This window comes from Sabethes cyaneus, chromosome 2 (genome assembly GCF_943734655.1).
Source record: "Sabethes cyaneus chromosome 2, idSabCyanKW18_F2, whole genome shotgun sequence".
NCBI lineage: Eukaryota > Metazoa > Arthropoda > Insecta > Diptera > Culicidae > Sabethes > Sabethes cyaneus.
In genome coordinates, this window is record NC_071354.1 from 203,678,354 (window position 1) to 203,699,071 (window position 20,718).

A 20,718-nucleotide genomic window follows, 5' to 3' on the forward strand; every position below is an offset into this window, starting at 1 on the left:
AGTGAATGTCTTACGTAAGTGAAGTTACTGTCTCAAGTCCGTAGAGGACTACAGGCGGTTCGTGATTTTTGAAGAACTTTGCTACACTGTACTCGGTCCTGGGCTACGTATCGCTAATTTGTTCAACGCCTCAACACACACAAGTCGTCTTCAACCTGGTTGAACCATCTAGCACGTTGGGACTCTCTATTTCTGATGCCGGTAGGGTTATTGCATTTTAAGTACACTTTTGGAAATTTGTTCCTTCTTTAGTTCGAGTGATAAAGCACGCGCTTAATCGGAAGAACTCTACAAAAATGATCAAGAACCGCTAACAACGGCACTTGACGTTCACTGGATAATTCCATTCAAAGATTTGGGAAGAAAAGAAACTACTGAAGGAGTGGAGCGAAGGTGTAATATGTCCCATCTACAAAAAAGGCGATTGGCTATCGAGGCATTATGCTGGTCAACACCGCCTACAAAGTGCTCTCCTACAAATCCTCCAGAAATGTCGGAAGTACAACGTACCCACGCATCATACTTTCGTCGATTTAAAAGCAGCATACGATACAGTTAAACGCAAACAGCTATGGTAGATATTACAGGAGTACGGGGTTCAGGACAAACTGACACGGCTGATCAAAGCCATCCTGGAGCGAGTGATATGCTGTGTCTCTTTCGGGGACACTCTCGAGTCCTTTCGAATCGCCTAGAAGGTTGCGGCAAGGGGATGGGCTGTCCTGTATATTATTCAGTATCGCTATTGAAGGTGTAATCCGGCGAGCGGGCATCGAAACGAGAGGAACGTTGTTCAGCAAGAGTAGTCAACTCCTAGCCTTCGCAGACGACCTCGACATCATTACAAGAAACCTTGGGACGGCGGAGACAATCTGCGCTAGACTAAAAACGGAGGCGTCATAAACCAAATATATGGTAGGAAAAGGCTCCAGAGAAAGCAACGTTTGCCTCCCACGGATAATGAACTGAAAGTGGTTGAAGTATTCGTACTTGCCATAACTCTGTTTTAAAAGCAATGAAAATGTGTACTTTGTACCCCTGACTGCTGGAAAATTTATCGGATTGTAAAAATTTGATTTGTAGTAGCACGGACCCCAATAGAGCCCGCGTACTGTTCTAAAACTCTTGCTATTCGGGATAGATGACGTAACAAGATCCAAATTAGTACCTCGTTCCATCACAATAACTAAAAAATTGCATCCCTACAAAGCCGTCCCTAAGACACTCAAGTTCCTTGATGATTCCGATAGCACTGAAAGTAGAAACCACATTGTTTTTCCAAAACTGCAAATCAAAAGCAAATGGGAAAACAATAAAGAATGTGATACTTATCACCAGACGAACCATAAGCAAAGCTATCTGTCATTCATCAAAGCGCTTATAGCCACTATCATTACTTTCTATTGATAGCACTTGATTGATTTTTGATTTGCAGCTGAAATCGTGTTACATATTTACACTACAATTAGAATATTTTTTGAATAATTGCTTCTCCAGCCGCTAGGAGGAGGTGGTTATACATTGCCGGTAGAAGCCTGGAAACAATTTACTCTCTAACCATTGTTCGGCAGAATGTTTTACAACTAGTTTTGTACAAAACGCCGGAGATGTAATTCTAATCATGTAATCCAGGATAAAAAGTTAATCAAAATAAACGCAATACGTAACAAGCTCGCACAACTCTAATCGACAGTTTACAATTGGTTTACCCTGCTTTACGGAAGAAAAGTTGATTCTATTCTACTTACTTTAATAAGCAAAAGATTATTTTGCCACGACGCGATAGCGTAAACAATAAGAAAATAAATCTGATTCAACTTTAATGCGAAGTTTCTCCGATATATTCGTCTTGCCTAATAATAACTGAATAGTCCCGTATTGAATTATTCTGCGATTAAATAGAGAAAATAAAAATACCCTAAAAATCCAAACGCTTTCTATGCTTTATAGATAATATGTTGCCATCTATCGCAAACAAAGACAGAGACGTAGGTACTACCAGGTAATGTAACGATTATACATGAGTTTACAACAGAGCATGGTGGCGTGGTGGGAAGAAGCAGCATTTATCGTTATTTCCGCCAGGCGGTCGACAGCTCGTTCGACTTGGCACCGTTGGCACTGAGTTTCGGAAAGTTGTTCTCCATGTAGTGCGACTGGAAGTGTTCGGTCAGATCGTCCCGCACCAGGACCTGCTTGCACACCTGGCACACTTCCAGCGGCTGGCATTTGGCGCCCTTGGTCGAGCCACCGCCGCCACTTTTTTGCGATTGGTTTCTCTGATCCTGACAGTAGACCAGGTAGAGTTCCTGAGATGGAAACAAAAATGGTTTGTATAAGTTGACGGAATGGACTTAGTTGGATTGGTGCAAGTTACCTGTTGCTTGGTTATGTTAGGTAATAAAGCCAGCAATTCCGGAAAGATTTCTGTAAAACGATCACCCAAAGCAGCTTTGCAGTGTTCATAGTAGGGGGCTGGATTGTAAACGCCATCACGAAACATCTGCGAAATAGCACGGAATTCGGCCAGCGCGTCCGGTTTCTTTAGAGCTCGTTGGAAGTGAGTTACCAGATTCTAAAGGCCAAAAAAAAAACATTAATTCAAATAACGGAATTGCTATTTTAACCACCATCAACCAACCTGATTTCGCTTGCTGGCATTGGACGGTGCAACGTAGTTGTACGCTCCCGGTAGGATGTTGTAGCTTTCGCCGCTAGAGCTAGTAAAAGTTAAATTGTTGATATTCCTTGCCACAGAGTTCAAGGTGACATTGCTAAATCCCGGAGGAGGTGCTGGAATCTTCCTAACACTGTTGTTATTGTTGGCACTGACGTTCTCAAAGCCAGGAGGGCTTCGTTTTAAACCGCCACCTCCGAGATTTGCCAGAGCAAAGTCTGTTGCATGATTGTTGCCCAATGCAGGGAAATTCTCTCCACCCGGTAAATTTTCAACATCCTTTTGATGGTGGCGAGCATCGCCATTCGAACCATTCGAGCTGGCTTTTGTTTTGTCTTTGGCCTTGTTTTTGCCACCTTGCTGTTGAGATTGATCGTTGTTGTTTTTCTTGTCGTTGTTGCCGGAGCTTCCGCCATTGTCTTTTCCAGACAATGCAGAACCAAAGCTATCTTCCACTGCTGTTGCTCCTCCGCCGCCAGATTTCTTTCCAGTAAGAGCATTCAAATTAACAAAGTTGCCTTCTTCTTTCAGATTCGGCGCCGGGGCTGGTTTCTTTTTCGCGGACACGTTCGACCCAGCAGAGCTTCCGCCGCCGCCGCCACCACCACTCATAGCGAACGAAGATGAATTCACCTTATTAGCAACCACCCATTGAGCAGGCTTAGTTGTTGCTCCCGAACCGGATTTTCCAATGCCCGATTCCGATAGGGTTGGGAACGCCTTCGTTGAGTTTACACTAGGAACCACGTTCTGCTGGGTCAATGGTTTTTTGCTCTCCTTGGCGGCAGCGGTGACGGTGCCTACTTTGGAAACCACACTTGACACGGACACGTAATCGTCCGCAAGAGCCCGGTGCTTCGCGGACATTGCATTCAGGTTCACCATGCCATTGCTGGTGTTGGTGTCCATGTCGGTGTACAGGTCGGTTTTTTTGCCACCCGACCGGTTGGTTCCTGTAGGAGTTAAAAATGTTAAGTACAAAATTAAAATTTCTTTTTGACGTAGGACTATGTCTCATAGGAAGGCATGGTGTTCCGAAAAATTTTAAGGCGCAAGCTCTCGCAAAGTGGGTATAGGTTTTGAGCGCTAATAATTCGGCGATTTTCTGATTGTTGAATATTTTTGGAACAATCAATTGGAAAGTCTATTAGCCATCGACTCCAATAAAGTTGACGTTATGCGGGGTTACCGCCGCAAAAACTCTTCACATGTACTCGCGAATGCACTAAATTTTGGGAAAAGTACATAAATCTTTACAAAAGAATCAAAAACATAATTAATACGTATATAATTCAATACAAATGTTGAGAGAATTTATACTAATTTATTTTTTATACATCTGTGTAATAATGCAAAGAAAAAGTTTTTATCCGGCAGTGTTTATATTTTCATAAACAGTAGTAGCATCTGGCTTCTTTATCTGAAACCGGTGGAGTATTTGCTTGTACAGCTCGGGATAATTTGTTGCTGGCTGGAACTATCTCTACTGCTTTGGTAAATTCAGTAGCAGCACTCAGCATTGAAGCATAGAACCAATTACAGCTGTTACAGACGCCCATGTCATGGGGCACCAGTAACTGCCGTAGTAGGTTCTGTTGCGCTTCACATGGTCGAATCTGATTCGTATAATATCATCCTTGATTCCCAAGAGTTTTTGGTAACGTGATGATACACTAGATCACCATGACGGAACCAACGACAAACTGCTCCGTGTCGTTAATGGAACTGTTCTGCTCCTCATTTGAAATGGTTTGAGCTGGATTTAGTTTCTTCTGGAGTTGCAGAATAGTTCTGACGGGTGTGCCAAGGAAAGCTTTTGCATGACTTCAAACTCTAATGTTAGCCGACTTCCCCCTTCACCTAGCTTCTCTAGTCTAGAGAGAATCTAGAGAAATCAACAAGTCGTTTAACCTACCACTTGGATTGTAGGTGATAAGGTGCAGTCCAAAGAATTGCTGCAAACGTCCACTAATAAGTTGGTTTCCATTATCAGACACCAGAGTTATTGCGTTGCCCTAGGGACCAAACGTTTCCTGTAGAAATTCTATTGCTGTAAAGTGGTGATTGAGTTTACCCGGACGATTTCTGACCAGTCTCGAAAAAGCGTCCGCAATTACAAGAATACGTTAGTCGATGAAACAGATAAAATCTGACTTTAGTTTTCAAAAGGTCGGATAATAAACCCTTTTGCATGCATTATGCGACCTTCTGTAAACTAAAACCAGAAAAGTGGATGCGACCCGGGCTTGATAGGTATCGACCAGGATTAGAGTTGTTGACTTCGCAGCATCAGCACAGGATGTTTGGCTAATATACAGGGTGCTCAATAAGTTCGAATGCACTTTAAAAATGTGCTTAAAAAATGAAAGTACAAGATATTCTTTTCTGGGTCAATTTTTATTGAAGCAGTGTTTATTGAGAACATTTACGACATATTTGGTGGAAGATGGCAAGTTCGATGGTCAGCAATTAAGCAGGGAACTAGTAATCTGCTCGAGAGTAATATCCTACAATGTTTCAGCGACTGCCATGTTAAACGTCACTGCAGGATACCTTGGAGAATCACCCCGAATGAGGTTTTAATGTGGTAGTATTTATTTATTTATTTACTGGCTGACCCGACAAGCCTCGTATTGCCACAAATTAAAATGTGTTGTACGTAAATCGTGAATTTCGAATGATCTTTGTCACAATCTCGAGTTTTGCAAGTTTCTGGGGAGTTCATGGTTGTTTTATTATATAAATTTTTCTCACAGTAAAGTAGAAAACAACTCTCCCCATTGCTTAGCCTGATAAAATAAAGCGGATAGCATTTAAATATTCGCCATCATTACAAACCATTTCGCCGAATACCACTTTGCGGAACACCAATTCTCAGTTGACCATAACGCGGAAATAGAGTTTCGCAGAATACCATTTCGCGAAAAACCTTACGCGGGATGTACCATTTCACGGAAAATCTTTTCGTAGAAAGTACCATTTCGCAGGGGTGACCCAACTGAAGGAAAGTAATAGAGGTCAGTAGATCTAGGAAAATAAATAAACCTAGATAGAGGTGATCTCTACGGGGGGCGGCCCCCCGCAGTGCCCGGTGCTTCCGACGACAGGTCGCCGGCAACACTCGCGGCCTGTGGCCGTCTCGCGCTGAATTATCTAATGTTACTATTGATAGTTTTGGGTGGTCTTGTTATTGATAAATGTTTTATGAAAGAGTCTAAAATTTCTCGAGTTCGATTAGTTTTTGATTTATGCAAAAAATTTTGTTTTATTTGTATGAGAGTCCTTACCCCCTACCGCAGGGGTGAGGGGTCTCAAACCATCATTCAAAAAATTCCTGCCTCCAAAACCTCCCACATGCCAAATTTGGTTCCATTTGCTTGATTAGTTCTCGAGTTAAGAGGAAATTTGTATTTCATTTGTATGGGAGCCCCCCCCCCCCCCCTAACAAGGGATAGGGGTCCTAATGCATCATAGAAAAAATTCATGCCTCCAAAAACACCCACCTGCCAAATATGGTTCTATTCGATTGATTAGTTCTCGAGTTATGAGGAAATTTGCCATAGAAAAAATTCTTGTCTCCAAAAACACTTACATGTCAAATTTTGTCCCATTTGCTTGAATAATTCTCGAGTTATGAGGAAATTGCCAAATATGGTTCTATTTGATTCATTAGTTCTCGAGTTATGAGGAAATTTGCCATAGAAAAAATTCTTGTCTCCAAAAACACTCACATGTCAAATTTTGTCCCATTTGCTTGAATAATTCTCGAGTTATGAGGAAATTGGTTTTTCATTTGTATGGGAGCCCCCCCCTCCTAAAGTGTGGTGGGGTCTCAATTCACCATAGGAAAATTTCTTGTCTCCAAAAACACCCACATGTAAAATTTTGTTCCATTTGCTTGATTAGTTATCGAGTTGTGTTTCATTTGTATGGGAGCCCCCCTCTTAGTGTGAGGAGGGGTCTCTAACCACCATAAGAACCTTCCCTGGCCTCATGAACCCCTATATGCAAATTTTCACGCCGATCGGTTCAGTAGTTTTCGATTCTATAAGGAACATGCGGGCAGACAGGCAGAAATCCATTTTTATAGGTATAGATTTATATAGGAGCCCCTCCTCTTAGTAGGGGGAGGAATCTCTAACCATCATAAGAACCTTCCCTGGCATCAAAAACCCCTACATGCAAGTTTTCACGCCGATCGGTTCAGTAGTTTTCGATTCTATAAGGAACATAGGGACAGACAGACAGACAGACAGACAGACAGAAATCCATTTTTATAGGTATAGATTTCATTGGCTTTCTGGCCTAAGACTTACCAAAAAGCAAACCCTTGGGCTTAAACGTCTTTCTAAGACTTGACTCTTCTTTATCGACAGACTTCGCGGCCGGCTGTTAGAGTACAGGACAATTACGGGGCTAGTGAAAAAATCCTACTCACTCATATCTAGCAGCACCGCCTAACCGATATTCGAAAATACGACTACTGCCTTGTTAGACCAGCATCGTACCTCGAAGCTAACTAGGCGGTTCACATACCCTGATGAAGAAAATTCATCCAATTACTTCGGCTACGAGCTGCCGCTCTCCAATGCCTTGGACACCGTGTGCTCGCCATCAGATTTTGCTCCACTTGGTCTAGCCATCTTGCTCGCTGCACCCCTGGCCGTCTTGTTCCTACCGGATCTAAAACAAATACCGTTTCCACAGGGTAATGAGCTGGCATTCATACCCACCGTATCCGTTCAGTGTTAGCCATCCCCAGTAAATCATTTGGTTTGTATATCTCGATTGCAACTGAGATATATGAAATCATATCTTAACGAAAAAGTTATATTTCACGCCATATAAGAACATATATGTACCAAAGTGGAGGCGATATACGTGCGAAAATTTTGACCATTATTTGTAATTCTATTTTGCGTAGTTTTTATAACACGCAACTAAATACTCCTGAATATAGGATTAAGATATAATCAAATATTGCAATCGTCTATCGTAATTCACAGTCATGAATTGTATATGAAGACACGCACGACTGCAAAATAACTTATTGTTCACTTCGATTTGACATACTCTAATCATTATACAATTCCAATGTGAAATTGACATGAGAACGATTTAATGTGAACTTTCTATTACGATTTTGTGTTATCTGGGTCCTTCGAATACTGTGTCATGGTCGATCATCCGTCTGCATACTTCGTTCTGTATGCCGCCGAAAATCGATTTTAACACTCGTCTCTCGAAAACTTCGAGAACTCTCCGGTCCTCCTTGAGTGCTGTTCCTCGTAGTTAAGAATTTGGACATCGTGAGGCATTTCGTGTCCGCTGGATATAGCCGTTCCGTTATTTACAATACTGTCTCATTTCTGGAGAAAGGGGAGAGTGTCGATCGCAAGCCTGATTCCGACCTGCTTAACTATGCTGCGCGACCGTAAAATGCAGCATAAGCTGAAGAGCAAGACCGAGAACAGAGTAGCCTCATCGTTCAGCATTAGGCCAAGAAATCACTGCACTGGAGTAGATGGACCGGCTAAAGATAAACCGAAGATCTCCCACCGCAGGATCTTCTCCAATAATTTCGTGGCCAAAACGGAGAAGTTGAAGTAGCAGATCGCCAAGGCGAATGTGAATTCGATTTTCTGTGACCGCATGCTCGTCGGTAGCTTCAGTTGTTAGTTGGGCGATGATGGTCCTTGTTTGTTCCGATATGATAGTGACGTCGGATGTCAAATTGTACTGGAACTCGGTCTTGACACCGTTAAGATGAACTGGAACGTATTTTCACGTGCAGTCGATGTTTCATGCCGGTTAAATGCTCATGATTTGAAAGCTTTCCTTCGGTTTCGGATTCGTGAACTGCTTGAAAGCGGATGATTTAGAGACTAGAGCAATAATCTTTCTTACGTCCTTGATGCTTACTCGTTGGGCAAGTATGATTGACGAGAGCAGAGTCACAAGTTTAGAGAACACAGCTGCAATTCGAGCAACGGGTTTTGGGAATTTTCTTCACATGCTTTTCTAGGTTCAAGCACAGACAAACAGACATAACACTTGTTTTCCATTCTTCATACCGATTAAAACAGTATAATCAATATATATAGAATGCCAGTGTCGCTGCAGTGCGCGTGGTAAACATCACACATATTCAGATAATGTATTTACATTATATATGCAAATGTGTGTGTGCCTGAGATTCATCAAAAGGGGAATCTCATTGTCAAACTTTGACAACCAGTTTAAAATTTCAATTATGGCTGCCAAGTAATATGATTGGAAACTTCGCTTGCTTCAAATTTCTGGAAAAATCGGTGCAAAAGGCCGCAGTTGTGGGATTCTATTCATCCGGACGAAAAGAAAAAGAACGTTTAAAACCATTTCACTGGCAAAAACACAGCGGAGAACGCACTGATGACAGCACCAACCAGCGCACAGATAAATAACAATGAGCAACTTTGACAATGAAGTTCCCGATTCACAGACTTGATACAGATTGTTATCATGTTATCAGATTATCATGTTTACCACAATGAGTCCTATAGAAAAACAGCGACACTGGCATTCTATATATATTGATTCTACTATTAAAACGTCATTTCAAATTTGAGCTTAGTTGAGAATGTCTCCGTTTTGGTCAAAGTGGCGCTGTTTAACGAAAGAAAGGGAATTCCCCATAAAAAATACTTGTTACTTCGAGGGATACTCCTGTTGCTATTTGATATTTGGGAATGTCTATCATAGATAGTGCTGGTGTTCAGGCTAAATGTGAGGTACGATGATTTTTGTTGATTTTTCTTCCACGAATTATGTGTGTTTGTCTGTGGTTCAAGTAACAGCGACCGTGTTACGGGTTTTAAGTTTCCCGATCCATTGGCATTCTTATACAAGGTTTTCCAATATTATTTTGTTTTCAACCGTTAGCCGTTTCGTTCGTCCGTAAGAGTGCGGAAATCTGCTGCTGTAGTTGGGAACATTTTCCGAACTCGACTGTGATCTTGAAGCAGAAGGGAACGATGATAGTCCCTTTTTTCTCGTCACCTAAATGCTACAAATTTTTATAATGGAAATAGATTGATTTGAATGGATGTCCCTATAGTTCATCGATTACAAAAACATGAAAGACAAAAAACTATTTCATCTTCCACCATAGCAGTATCACGGACTGTAACAACTTTAAAGCGGACGCTATTGAAAAAATGTCAAATGTCACGGCATGTCTTATTTTTGACATTTTCCAGTATATTTGCTGATAAAACGAGGTGTCTTACTAGCACAGACATCAGTTTGATTACTAATAGCTGATTATAAACCATTCTCCCAATTTCCAATTACCAATTTCCCAATCCATGGTATTTATGGGCGTTCTATGAAGTAAATATTACTTCAACACTTCCTTTTCATTACCACAAGCCACGGTAAAAATGGGCGTGGTCATCAATAATGACTATCACGCAATGTTCCAACTTACTGAAACAGTGTTATTCCCAAGCACTGTGTCCCAAGCAGGTAAAGAAGGAATTGAGAGTCATTAGTTTGCAATCTACGAAATATACCGTACTTACGCTATGCTATGCACAAACATAAGCTTGAATATTGTCAGTACAGCTGCAGACAAACGTGCGTTTGATGAAGAGTAAGTTAGTTTTTTCTCACTTTTGAAAATTTAATTGAAATCTTCTTTGGAGTCATTTTCTATTCGATTTCTCAATTTCCCAAGCACAGACGATACAAAGTCTGGCTACTTCAATATTACCACCAATAGTTTACTTTTAAAATTTGATTTTGTGAAATTTTTTGGCAAATCTTTTATAAAAATCGTTTTGTGAGACGCGGTATCTGTTCCGCGGGAGTGGGATTTGGAATTTGGTATTCCCTGATTTTGTCTCTAGTGAAAGTAATCGTTTTAGCAACGTAAAATAATTCGTCAGCCAAAATGTGGTAGTGTCGACTCAAATCCATAAATAAAATTCCCTGACTTTCCCTGATTTTCCCTGATCCATAAAATATTTTTCCCTGACTTTCAAAATTCGAATACAAAGCTTATTTGAGCGATTTCTGACTTTAGTTTTTAACCGTTTAGCATGGCTTATGAGACCTTCTGAAAACTAAAGATAGATTTCATCATGTTTTATGAACTCATCAAAGATTCTTAATCTATATTTTCTACCAGCGTTTCGAAAACGCATCGCACTCTTCTATCGACAGTTCAGTTTGAGGTATCAATTTGAATCCAAAGAAACAAAGACTGAGAAAAACTTTCCTGGAAGTTTCAGCTTGTTATCTCTACTGGAAAAAGTGTGGGGTTAAGGAGATGATTGCCTAAAGATTTTTGGTACAAAAATGTGCATTTTGCTGGCCTCGAGGTACGGCTAAATTTTACCTAGATATATTGTTAGAAAATGTCCACATAGCAAATATTTTAATCCTCAATAGTGGACAGTATGCGAAGCTAAGACTAACATCCCTATTCTGTATTTCGAACGAGATGTTTTGCCCATTTGATTTTGCTGGCGGAAATTTCGTTCCAAATAACTTTCGTTCGAAAAACCAGTCCGTTCGAAATCTAGAAGAGCGCTGGGTGTCATAATTTCGGATTGCAACTATCAAGGCTCGACAGCTACAACGACTCGAAGTTTTCTGGAAGTTCGGTGGTCATTTCCAGAGAAACGGAGTCCTGTCAGAATTAGCCGGTGGAAGCCCGTAGATTACCGTACGGGTGTTAAGAATTAAGGGCAAATTCTACAGCTACAGCTTAATCAACGTATACTCAGCAACAAATCATAAATCCGATGATACTAGGGACGAATTCTATGACAGGTTCGAAAGGATTTATGGGATGCACACGACTAGAAAATTCAAGACCCTAGCTCCCAGATCGATCATATCCTGTTTAACGCTTGACGCTTTTTGGAAGTCATCGATGTACGGTCTTCTCTTATCGACGAAAACGACGGTCTTTTCTTATGCGAAGGTTCGCACTGAGAGGACGTTGCGTTTCAACATCTAGCGGTTCACGGCAGATGACGTTACAGTGGAATACACTAGAAAGCTTGATCAACGAATCGTAGAACAGCAGGAAGAGAGGGAATAAGATGTAAGTATGTTGTTGAGGATCCTCCATGGCGAGGGACGTGATAGGCATGGCGTGTGGAAGACAGTGAAACGGCTTGTTTGATGTCGAAACCGTGAAAATGATATAAGAAGCTGCTAGGAAGGACGCTATCTCGGTTAAACTTCCAAACGCGAGGAGCAATCGGTTGTACGAAGCAATATACCGGATCATTGTCAGAATCTGGGCCAAAGAAGAAATGCCGGAAGAGTGGTTGGCTGGCCTCATGTGCGCTATTTTCAAAAGAGGACATCGTCTTCAGTGTAAAAACTATCGAGGCATTACAACTATCGAAACTATCGAGGCAAATCAATACTGCTCAATTCAGCTTTCATGATGTTGGATAGACTGAAGCAAACGAATGCACTCAGTAACCTGCTATTCAACATTGCCTTGGAAGATGCAAAACGCGGAAAGGAACGGAATCATCACGAATTCTCAAATGCTTCTCTGTTTTGCGGATGTCGTCGATATCATTGTAGAGTCGTGTCAGCCATATTCCAGTGGAAGAGGCCTTTGGGCCTTATAAATTGGAAGTGGCAAGATTGATGCTTACCATTGTACGGCGCAAAACAAATAAAAGTTCTATGACAAACTGAAAGCTAATCATATGGCTACCACACTTGTGACAAATTTTAATTCAACCGATCAATTTGCGAATATTTTACACGAAAATTAGTTCTATTCCAAAGTTGATCAACAATATTGCCGAGTTAATAAAATTTCACTGATTGAATTTCGCAATTCGCTGATATTCCCTGATTTCCCTGATCCAAAAATGAATTCCCTGATATTCCCTGATTTTCCAGGTTTTTCCAGGAAATCGATACCCTGGCTACTCAATTTAAAACAAATATTTTCTAAAGAACACGAAAACTCGTAATTTTATGATCTAATCTAATCTAATCTAATCTCACACTAACGCAGCCAATTCTGGAAGGCATCCTGGAAAATGACGATTACTTGAATCAATCATTTTTCTTGTCAACGGCCAGGCCAACTGCGCAGCATGTACCGCAGAGAGAATTCCAAGGAATCAAGTGGAACTAGAAAAAATACCTAATTCCATCAAACTCCTTGAAATTAAGGGAAGGAAGAAAGCGTGGACCTCCCGTACCAAACGCTTCCCATATACATAGATAATGATTTATTTACAGTCGTTGGGAGTATCTTTGCTAATAAGGGTTAAGTGATACTCCGGACCCTCAGGGATGAACTAATGGCATTTAGACCAGAAGCCAGGCTGCAATTGGCCAAGGATATAGCGCCTTATTTCGCTCTCTGAAAATAGATTAGTTTACCAAAAAATTAGTATAAATCATATAATACTTGAAATTAAAGTCGTGTGGTTTAATGGTTGCCTAAAACTACATTTGTAAGGTTAGGAACTGAAAACCGCACGACCCCGCACCTCCTAGCTTGGCTACTCAATTATACAAATTGAAGTATTTCCAGGTATGGCCACGTGGAGGCGCTAGGTAGGGGCTTGGGATGGCTAGAGCTATGTTGGGCGCTTCTTCCTAGTTGCCTTCCCCATTTCATACCCACGAAAACTCGTAATTTTATGATCATGGATAAAGTAGTGAAAAAAGTTTTCTTGGTGTTGTGGTAAAACTTGCCTAACATAGTCCTACGTCAACCATGTGGTCGTGTCTATAACAAACCTTCTTAGTTTTTTCAAGTGTGATCTTACCTGGCAACGCCGGAAAATCAACCGCGTTGGGTTTCTTCCCGCCAATGGAAGCGGCAGCCTTTCCACCCGCTGCTCCACTCGGTGGCCGATTGGACACGTGGATCATCATACTGGTATTGGGTTGATTTCGGCCGTTGGCACCAGCGCCACTGCCATTGCTGCTGCCACTGGGCTGACTAGGTTTCAGAAGTGAACTAGCAGTGATCTTGCTGCTGAAGCCCTCATTGATGCTGGTTGATCCGGAGCCATCCCCGCCCTCGGATCCGAGGGCGGGGAAGTTTTCTTTCGTCCTAGCCAAACCAGCAACACCAAAAACTCGCTGTCGGATGGAGACATTGTTCGGTCGAAACACGGGATTCGCACTGGTTCCTCCTAACGAAGGAAAGTCTTGCTCACTGTTAGCGTCTATACGCTTCGGAGGATGTTGCGCTAGCGACGGGTCACTCAGTAGCGCATCAAATTCCCTCTGACTATCGTAAACTCCATTCCCACCGCCACGATTGCCTCCTCCTCCGCCTCCACCTCCGCCAGATCCGCCAGCTCCTCCACCACCCCGTCCATGATGGTGGCGTCCTCCGCCGGGCCCGCCTCCCATGGGACCTGCCCCAGGGCCACCACCCCCTCCTCTTGGCGCGTAGGTAAATTCTAACTCTAAAGTCCGCGTCTGCTTATTGGCCAATTTATTCATGCTTTTGCCGTGAGCGGAGGCCCGATGCGCGCGCAGATCGATCTCGGTGCGAAAAACAGCCGTGAATTGTTCTTGTTCGCACTCGCCTTCCTCACAGAGAAAGTGCTCCTGACGGAAATGATCCCGAAGCGTATCGTAGTCTCTGTATAAGCAAGAAGAAAACGTGTTAATGTTGTCTAGTTTGTAACGCGGTAAATCAGTTTTCAGGTCGAACAAGCAGCCAGGTGCGGACCCTATCGTTTTGACAAAAATTGCTTTTATAAGCGTAAAATCCCACTCTGTACGTGCGCGAAGCAGACATGGCTCGTGTGCAGCTTGAACAGAGATGCCAAAAATGTGCAGCTCACTGCACGTTCTGTTCCGATTATATTTTGCTTAATCATCAAAAATATGAAACCTCCCGCCCCCAACGTCGTGTATTTTTTTCTTACTCACCCGTAAAAGTAGTTCGTCCCATCGGCGTCGCAAAAGTGGCAAAAGAAATGCTCCTTTCGCAAATGTCGAAACAGTTCATCCTTATCCAGAAACCGTTTATCGCAGTACTCGCACAGCGGATGACCCCGATGACCGACGTTGTCCGGATCACCAACGCGCCGATGAATAGCCAGATCTTGCCGCGAATAGCAACGACGTTCCGACGAGAAGATCTTTAGATGCTCGGTGCAAATGTCGCAGTAGAACAGTTCGTGCGCCTTTCGGACGTGCTCCCGGAGCATCTCGAACTTGGGGAAGTTTTTCTCCTCACACCTGGAATAAGGAAGTGTCAGCGAGGCCACGGCGAAATCAAGCGATATCGTCAGTTGATATGACTCCGGAGAGCAAGAATGTTCGACGTTTTGTTCCGACTGCATTGGATTTGCGCATCAGACGAGTGTCGACAGTGTGCTACGTTACGAACCGACAGGAATGCAATACTAAAGTAAAAAGATGCGCCCGTGGGGGTGTACTACCAGCGGACTGGCGAATGGAAATTTCGTTTTTTAGGTCATCCTAAGTATAAAATAGCGAGAAAAACATACAGGAACGCACGATATTTTGCAGAATACAAAGTAGTTGACCTTCCATGGTAACTAATTAATTTGGTCCACGACTCTTTCGACTGCATAGTACTATGTGTATTAAATAAAAATGATATTCTAATATATGACTAGAGAAAGCCGGAAATAAACTAAATAATCCTAGTGCGTTATTTCTGATGATTGAAATTCAAGCTATTTGTACATATTAACTATGCTTCAAGCTATCAAGACTATGTATATAATTTTGCTGATAACGCAGAAATTTCTATTATCATACCAAATCACGCCTGTCGACACAGAAATAATAAAAAATGTGATTCCCAGTCAACTAGAATTCAAAAACATTTTGTCACCCTCCCGTAATACCGATACTTTTGTGCGCCCCTGTAAAGATAGCACTAGCACCCCCTATTTCGACGTCGTCAACGTTATGAAATTAAGCTCCACACTCTTCTAGAGCACCACTCGTTGCCATTGCCAAACAGGAAGCACACAATCTCCCTTCGTCAGCGCTGCCACCACAATGACAGTCAGTCACTCACTCACCTGGGGCACCTGTTGTCCAGCAGTTCGAAGAAAGCCTGCTGCACGTCACCGTCCGTAAAGCAGATTCGATACTTTTTATCGTACAGCCCGGACCGATTGCGCACGTCCAGCTCCTTATACGGGGCCAGTGTCTTCGAGAAGATGACCTTGGCCAGATCCCGCCGACAGATGGGACAATCGTTCTGCCGGCAGAGCACCCGAATCCGGGTTGAACACTCGAAGCAACAGAGGTGGTCGCACTCCCCGATGGCATAGTACTGTATCGGTTTGAAGCAAACCACACAAACCAGATCATTCGGTTCGGACGATTCCGACGGAGTCGAGCGCCTGGCGTTTTGCCGTTGCTGTTGTTGCTGCTGTCCCTGGTGGTAATGCTTCTGACCACCGCCACCACGACGATCACGATAAGCATTTGGATTGTAATTGGACATGATTGATGAAAGTTTCTTCTTGTTTTCCTTTTTACAAATGTTAATCCCTTCTGAAGAAGTTGGCAGGTATTTCTCACTCTGCTATTTCTGGCTGTAAAGTTCAGAAAATAGCTTGTTCGCTGGAACGCTAACAATAGATGACAACGAAAATACTTTCCGCCAGACAGCTTAACGGCGAGCAAAATGGTTTGCAAAACTTTATGCACACTTTGAATTTTCTTTTTTCGCGTTAAAAGAAAAGCACGACGACGACAAAATTCAAAGGCGATTGACGTGACACCACTCCATAAAAAATCAGAAATCGACGACGATGATGCGGCCTTGACAGATCGAGCCAACGTATTTGCATCATAAAGGTATACAAAATCAGAGACTGCGTTTCCAAAGGGTGTAGGGGGTGTAGGATGTGTATTCGTTTTCGAGAATATCCAGTAGCTTTCCACAAGCGATAATATGGTTTTGCACGGGAAAGCATAACCTCACTTCTTTGACGTCTATCAGTGGTTTATTTACATGGACTTGGAACATGGGTTAACAAGTTGAAACTGAATATTGCTTAAGGCCTTAACGGCAAATCAGAAAAGCACAAAAACTGCTTCCGAGTAGTTTGGAGGGCGACACTGCTGGATAATACGCATTTAAAACGTTTAACTCCAATTTATGCACATCGCGTTCGCCTAACAAATAGTAAACAAACCACGAGTGGATGTCAAATGGGTAAATTGCGTTCATTCCGGTTCATTCGTGACGTCACCTTGCAAAACCTTATGGCGGCTTTCCAGCTTTCCACGAGCGATAATGGCGGCTATTGAGCACAAGTGGGCACAATCTTTTGACATTCATTGGAGGAGCGTCGAGTTCGCCCTGACGGAGTTACTATGAAAACATCCATGATTGTTTGTTGTTCGAGTGTAACAATGTAAACATTGTTTAATTTTGCAAATCAGCTGAAATGGAACATAACTAAACAGATTCAAACTTTTATAGTGGTTTGCGGCCATAATTTGTTGAAGGCACTGGCTCAGAATACTTTTTCACAATCGTGCAAATTAAACATTCGAAACATTACACATTAACGCAAACATTAACTTCATGTTGGTCAAGCCATTGTTAAGTTTGCTCTCGAACAGCGTCTCGACTTAATAAGAAACTTTCCGTTGCGTATTTGGACATTCTCCCTGAAATTTGCGAAAACTGCAAAGTCACAATCCATAAAACTTGTTGTCCGTTCAGTTATGTTCCTCTTTAGCTGATCTGCAAAATTGAACAATGTTTACATTTTTATTGCAGATTGCAGGAAAAATCCTCACATTGCGGTTATCTTGACAGCTGATCAAACCACCAAAAGATAACCGCACGATCTATTATAGTAATTAAGTATTTGAAAATTTACCAAATCAATTATTTTCCACCACAAACACGTTACAAAACTAATATTTTGTCGAACCACAAACCAGAAAACCTAAATTTTAATTTTGCGGTTGTCTCGCGGTTATCTCCTGAGCGCGTTACCACCGCCGCAGCAGGAGGATTTATTATAAGCGCCGCAATACATTCGAACAACAAACAATCATGAATGTATCCATAGTAACCCCGTCAGGGCGAACTCGACGCTGCTCCAATGAATGTCAAAAGATTGTGCCCTTTTGTGCTTAATATCCGCCATTATCGCTAGTGGAAAGCTGGATAGCCGCCATTATCGCTCGTGGAAAACTGGATATGTTTACGTCGTTCAGTGCAGTCAAATGTTACTACTGTTTTACCTCACTCACTGCGAATATACGTGTTATTGAAATAAAACGTAGCCATACGTTTTATTCATTTATAACGCATATGCAGCTAATACCGATAACAAACGATTTTTTATAAGTTATGCTTTTGTTATTGCATTTAACTTGTAAAAATTTGCATGAATAACAATTCAGTTTCACAATACAATTATTGCGTACTACTGGCACTTGAAATATAACATTTAAATACATTATTTTTAGTGATCAAAATTAACTATATTTTCGATACAAGGGCGATATTTTTCGAAACCTTTCGAACCAACACGATCCCGCGATCACTACGCATATTCGCGCTGAGTCAGGTATATAGTAACGTCGAATTAAACATAAGCATATTATACTGCATTATAGGCTTTAGCTAGGGCTTTAGCGTAAACAGTGTTGTGTTTTGATTCCTTGTTCGTTTCATTATGAGTTAGAAAAATTCGAGGAAAAACTAAAATATAGCTATCCGAATAAAAAGTTCACACAAAATGATTGTGGTGCATTTCTTTTTTCTTTGGTTACTTTCCCTGATTTTATACGAGCGTATGTTAAATGACAATTCGTTTCAAACATTCGTCCCGAAGCGGTGCAAGTAAAAAATAGGGATGTTCGGTCATATTGTCAAAATTGTTTAAACTTATTGAAGAGTCGATTTTCGTTAATTTAATCTAATAGGTGCCTTCATAACATGTTGCATAGTAACATAGCATAAAAAAACCGTTTGTTGACATTTTGCGACTTACGTCCCTTTGAAAAATTTCCCGAGAAATAGAAAATGACAGGTCCAGTTTTTTGCTTGCACAAACGTCGTGTCATTTTCTGCTCTCTTGGATAAAATGGATAAAATCCGAGCTAACCACCACTAGCACAACCAGCCGCAGCCAGCAACCAGCAAGCCAGTCAGTCAGTCGCGATTCGTCGGGCATTACGAGCGGGGTAGTTGGTGATGGAATAAATTTACCGTTGCTTCATTCGTTTTTACTCGATTTGTGCAGAATTGAACAGGGACGGTGCTAATTGATAGAGCGGTTGCTCGAGTGAGATAGTGCCTGCGAGTATGAGTTTGCTGCCTCAAGCGATGGTCGCATCGCAGCAGTAAAAAAGACATCAATCAGGCTGTCCGTGTTTTAAAAACGAAGCTCTGCGGTGTTACTTGTAATCAGAAGAAAAATAGTTTGACTAATTTTTGGAGTAAGGTAAACCTGCAACCAAGTTGCGACCATCACAGGGAGCTCCGATCCTCTGTCCGTCTAGACGTGGAGCTGTGAAAAAGTGGGTGTTTTCTTGTGTTGCGTTCTTCATTTTTGCTGCGCTTTGGTTGACTGGCGAGAATCTTCTTCGATAGTGACAGTCGATTTTTTGTGCTTCCACCTTTTTTCCCTTGTTTGAATGTACTTCCAATAATATTTTCTAAGTTAACTCAAAATTATATTTTGAGAAAAGAGGAAACCGTGTTCCGTGTAAATCCGAACTCAATACATACACTCTGTGGAAGAAACCAATTTTATTACAGCCGTAGAAATTCCTAGCTAGCAAGGAATTGCAAACATGTCGAAAACTTTCATAAATATTTTCACGACTCATAAGAGGATTGAAACCTTAGCCGTAAACTGGAATATGATGCAAAGTGTCTAACAGCGCAAAAGAGGTGTATGAAGTGTCTTCTTTTCCCAGTTCACATTTATTTTGGATACTGCAGCTGGATGGATGGTGTGTTTATTGCCAGGAATGAAAGAGTGAGTGCAAACCGAGAATAAGGTGTCAAAAAGTGTAATCCACCGAAGTGAAGATATTTTTGGAATAAGCATATGTATCGAGTGAAATGTGGATAGAAGAACTTTGAAGAAAATTGTGAGACAAATTATAGAATACGCACCACCGTGAGAAGGAGGAAAAGAATCAAGTACATACTATCAGTCAGTTTTGAGAAGAAACCAACGCCACTGCCTTCGCACTTGAACCACCTGTCGTCCACCAAGCGGCGAAGGACGCGAAGCATCGATCGAAGAAACACCTTTTACCCGGGAGGCAGCTGACACGTACGGTATAGGATAAAGCGACAAACAGCAGCAAAATGCCTGGTTTGATCGGTGTAAGCGAGTTTCTGGAGGAAACTCGCGAGGACTACAACTCGCCAACAACGTCCACGTTCGTGTCACGTATGGTCCAGTGCCGGCAGACTATTGCTGCCCTCGAAGAGGTAGGTGTTTGAATGGCATACAGTTATGCTGGATTTTCTAAGCTAAACCGGAAAACTCGTACATTTTCTGCCCTTCAGATTGCTGTTTTATCGCTGGTCAAGGCGTTTCGATGGAATTTTTTTGTCTTGCTAAATAGGTGTGTTGCAAAAATTGTACAATCCTTATTTTCACCACTTTCGTGAAAAAGATACTTTGATAACAAAAATTTTAGAAACCAACAAAAATCACCAACCATTTAGTAGTGAATGTGGCTGAAAATGAGCCAAACACTTGGTTTCATTTTAGCAGCATTCAGTTCTGAAGATTACAACAATTATTAACACCAGACTTCATTATAAGTCAAGATTTATATATGAAGTTGCAATTCATGAGTCTATTCTATTTGAACGGAGCTTATACGCATATACTTTTTGTAATCGAAATAAAAACCTGGACGCAAATAAAAGCTGTGGACCAGATGGAATATCAGTAAAATTTATCAACGCTCATCATCCGACTTTCAACGTTAATGAGAGAGGTTTTCAACCAATCAATAGGTGCAAAAACTCTCCCGTGCTGTTTTAAAGCAGTGCGAATAAC

At 41.8% G+C, this 20,718-nt stretch overlaps 2 protein-coding genes across 4 annotated transcripts in view; one reads left to right on the forward strand and one right to left on the reverse strand.

Annotated features, from left to right (window-relative positions):
• Positions 1 to 1,373: 1,373 nt before the first annotated feature.
• Positions 1,374 to 16,434, reverse strand: LOC128733584 (E3 ubiquitin-protein ligase ZNF598). The gene is made up of 6 exons (XM_053827270.1): positions 15,733 to 16,434; positions 14,603 to 14,914; positions 13,480 to 14,309; positions 2,642 to 3,630; positions 2,378 to 2,575; positions 1,374 to 2,309 (listed from the first exon to the last, which is right to left on the reverse strand). The coding sequence occupies exons 1-6, from the start codon at positions 16,161 to 16,163 to the stop codon at positions 2,073 to 2,075; spliced, it is 2,997 nt and encodes a 998-aa protein (XP_053683245.1). The 5' UTR covers positions 16,164 to 16,434; the 3' UTR covers positions 1,374 to 2,072.
• A 2,454-nt stretch (positions 16,435 to 18,888) lies between these two features.
• Positions 18,889 to 20,718, forward strand: part of LOC128734062 (arfGAP with SH3 domain, ANK repeat and PH domain-containing protein) — an 83,954-nt gene continuing 82,124 nt past the window's right edge. Inside the window, exons 1-2 of one of the 3 annotated variants that reach the window (XM_053828051.1) lie at positions 18,889 to 19,134; positions 19,434 to 20,138. In XM_053828051.1, the coding sequence (XP_053684026.1) occupies positions 20,013 to 20,138 (126 nt within the window). In that variant the 5' untranslated portion in view covers positions 18,889 to 19,134; positions 19,434 to 20,012. Of the gene's footprint in view, positions 20,139 to 20,718 lie in introns of all 3 variants that reach the window. The other 2 variants (XM_053828053.1, XM_053828052.1) reach the window with 2 other exon arrangements.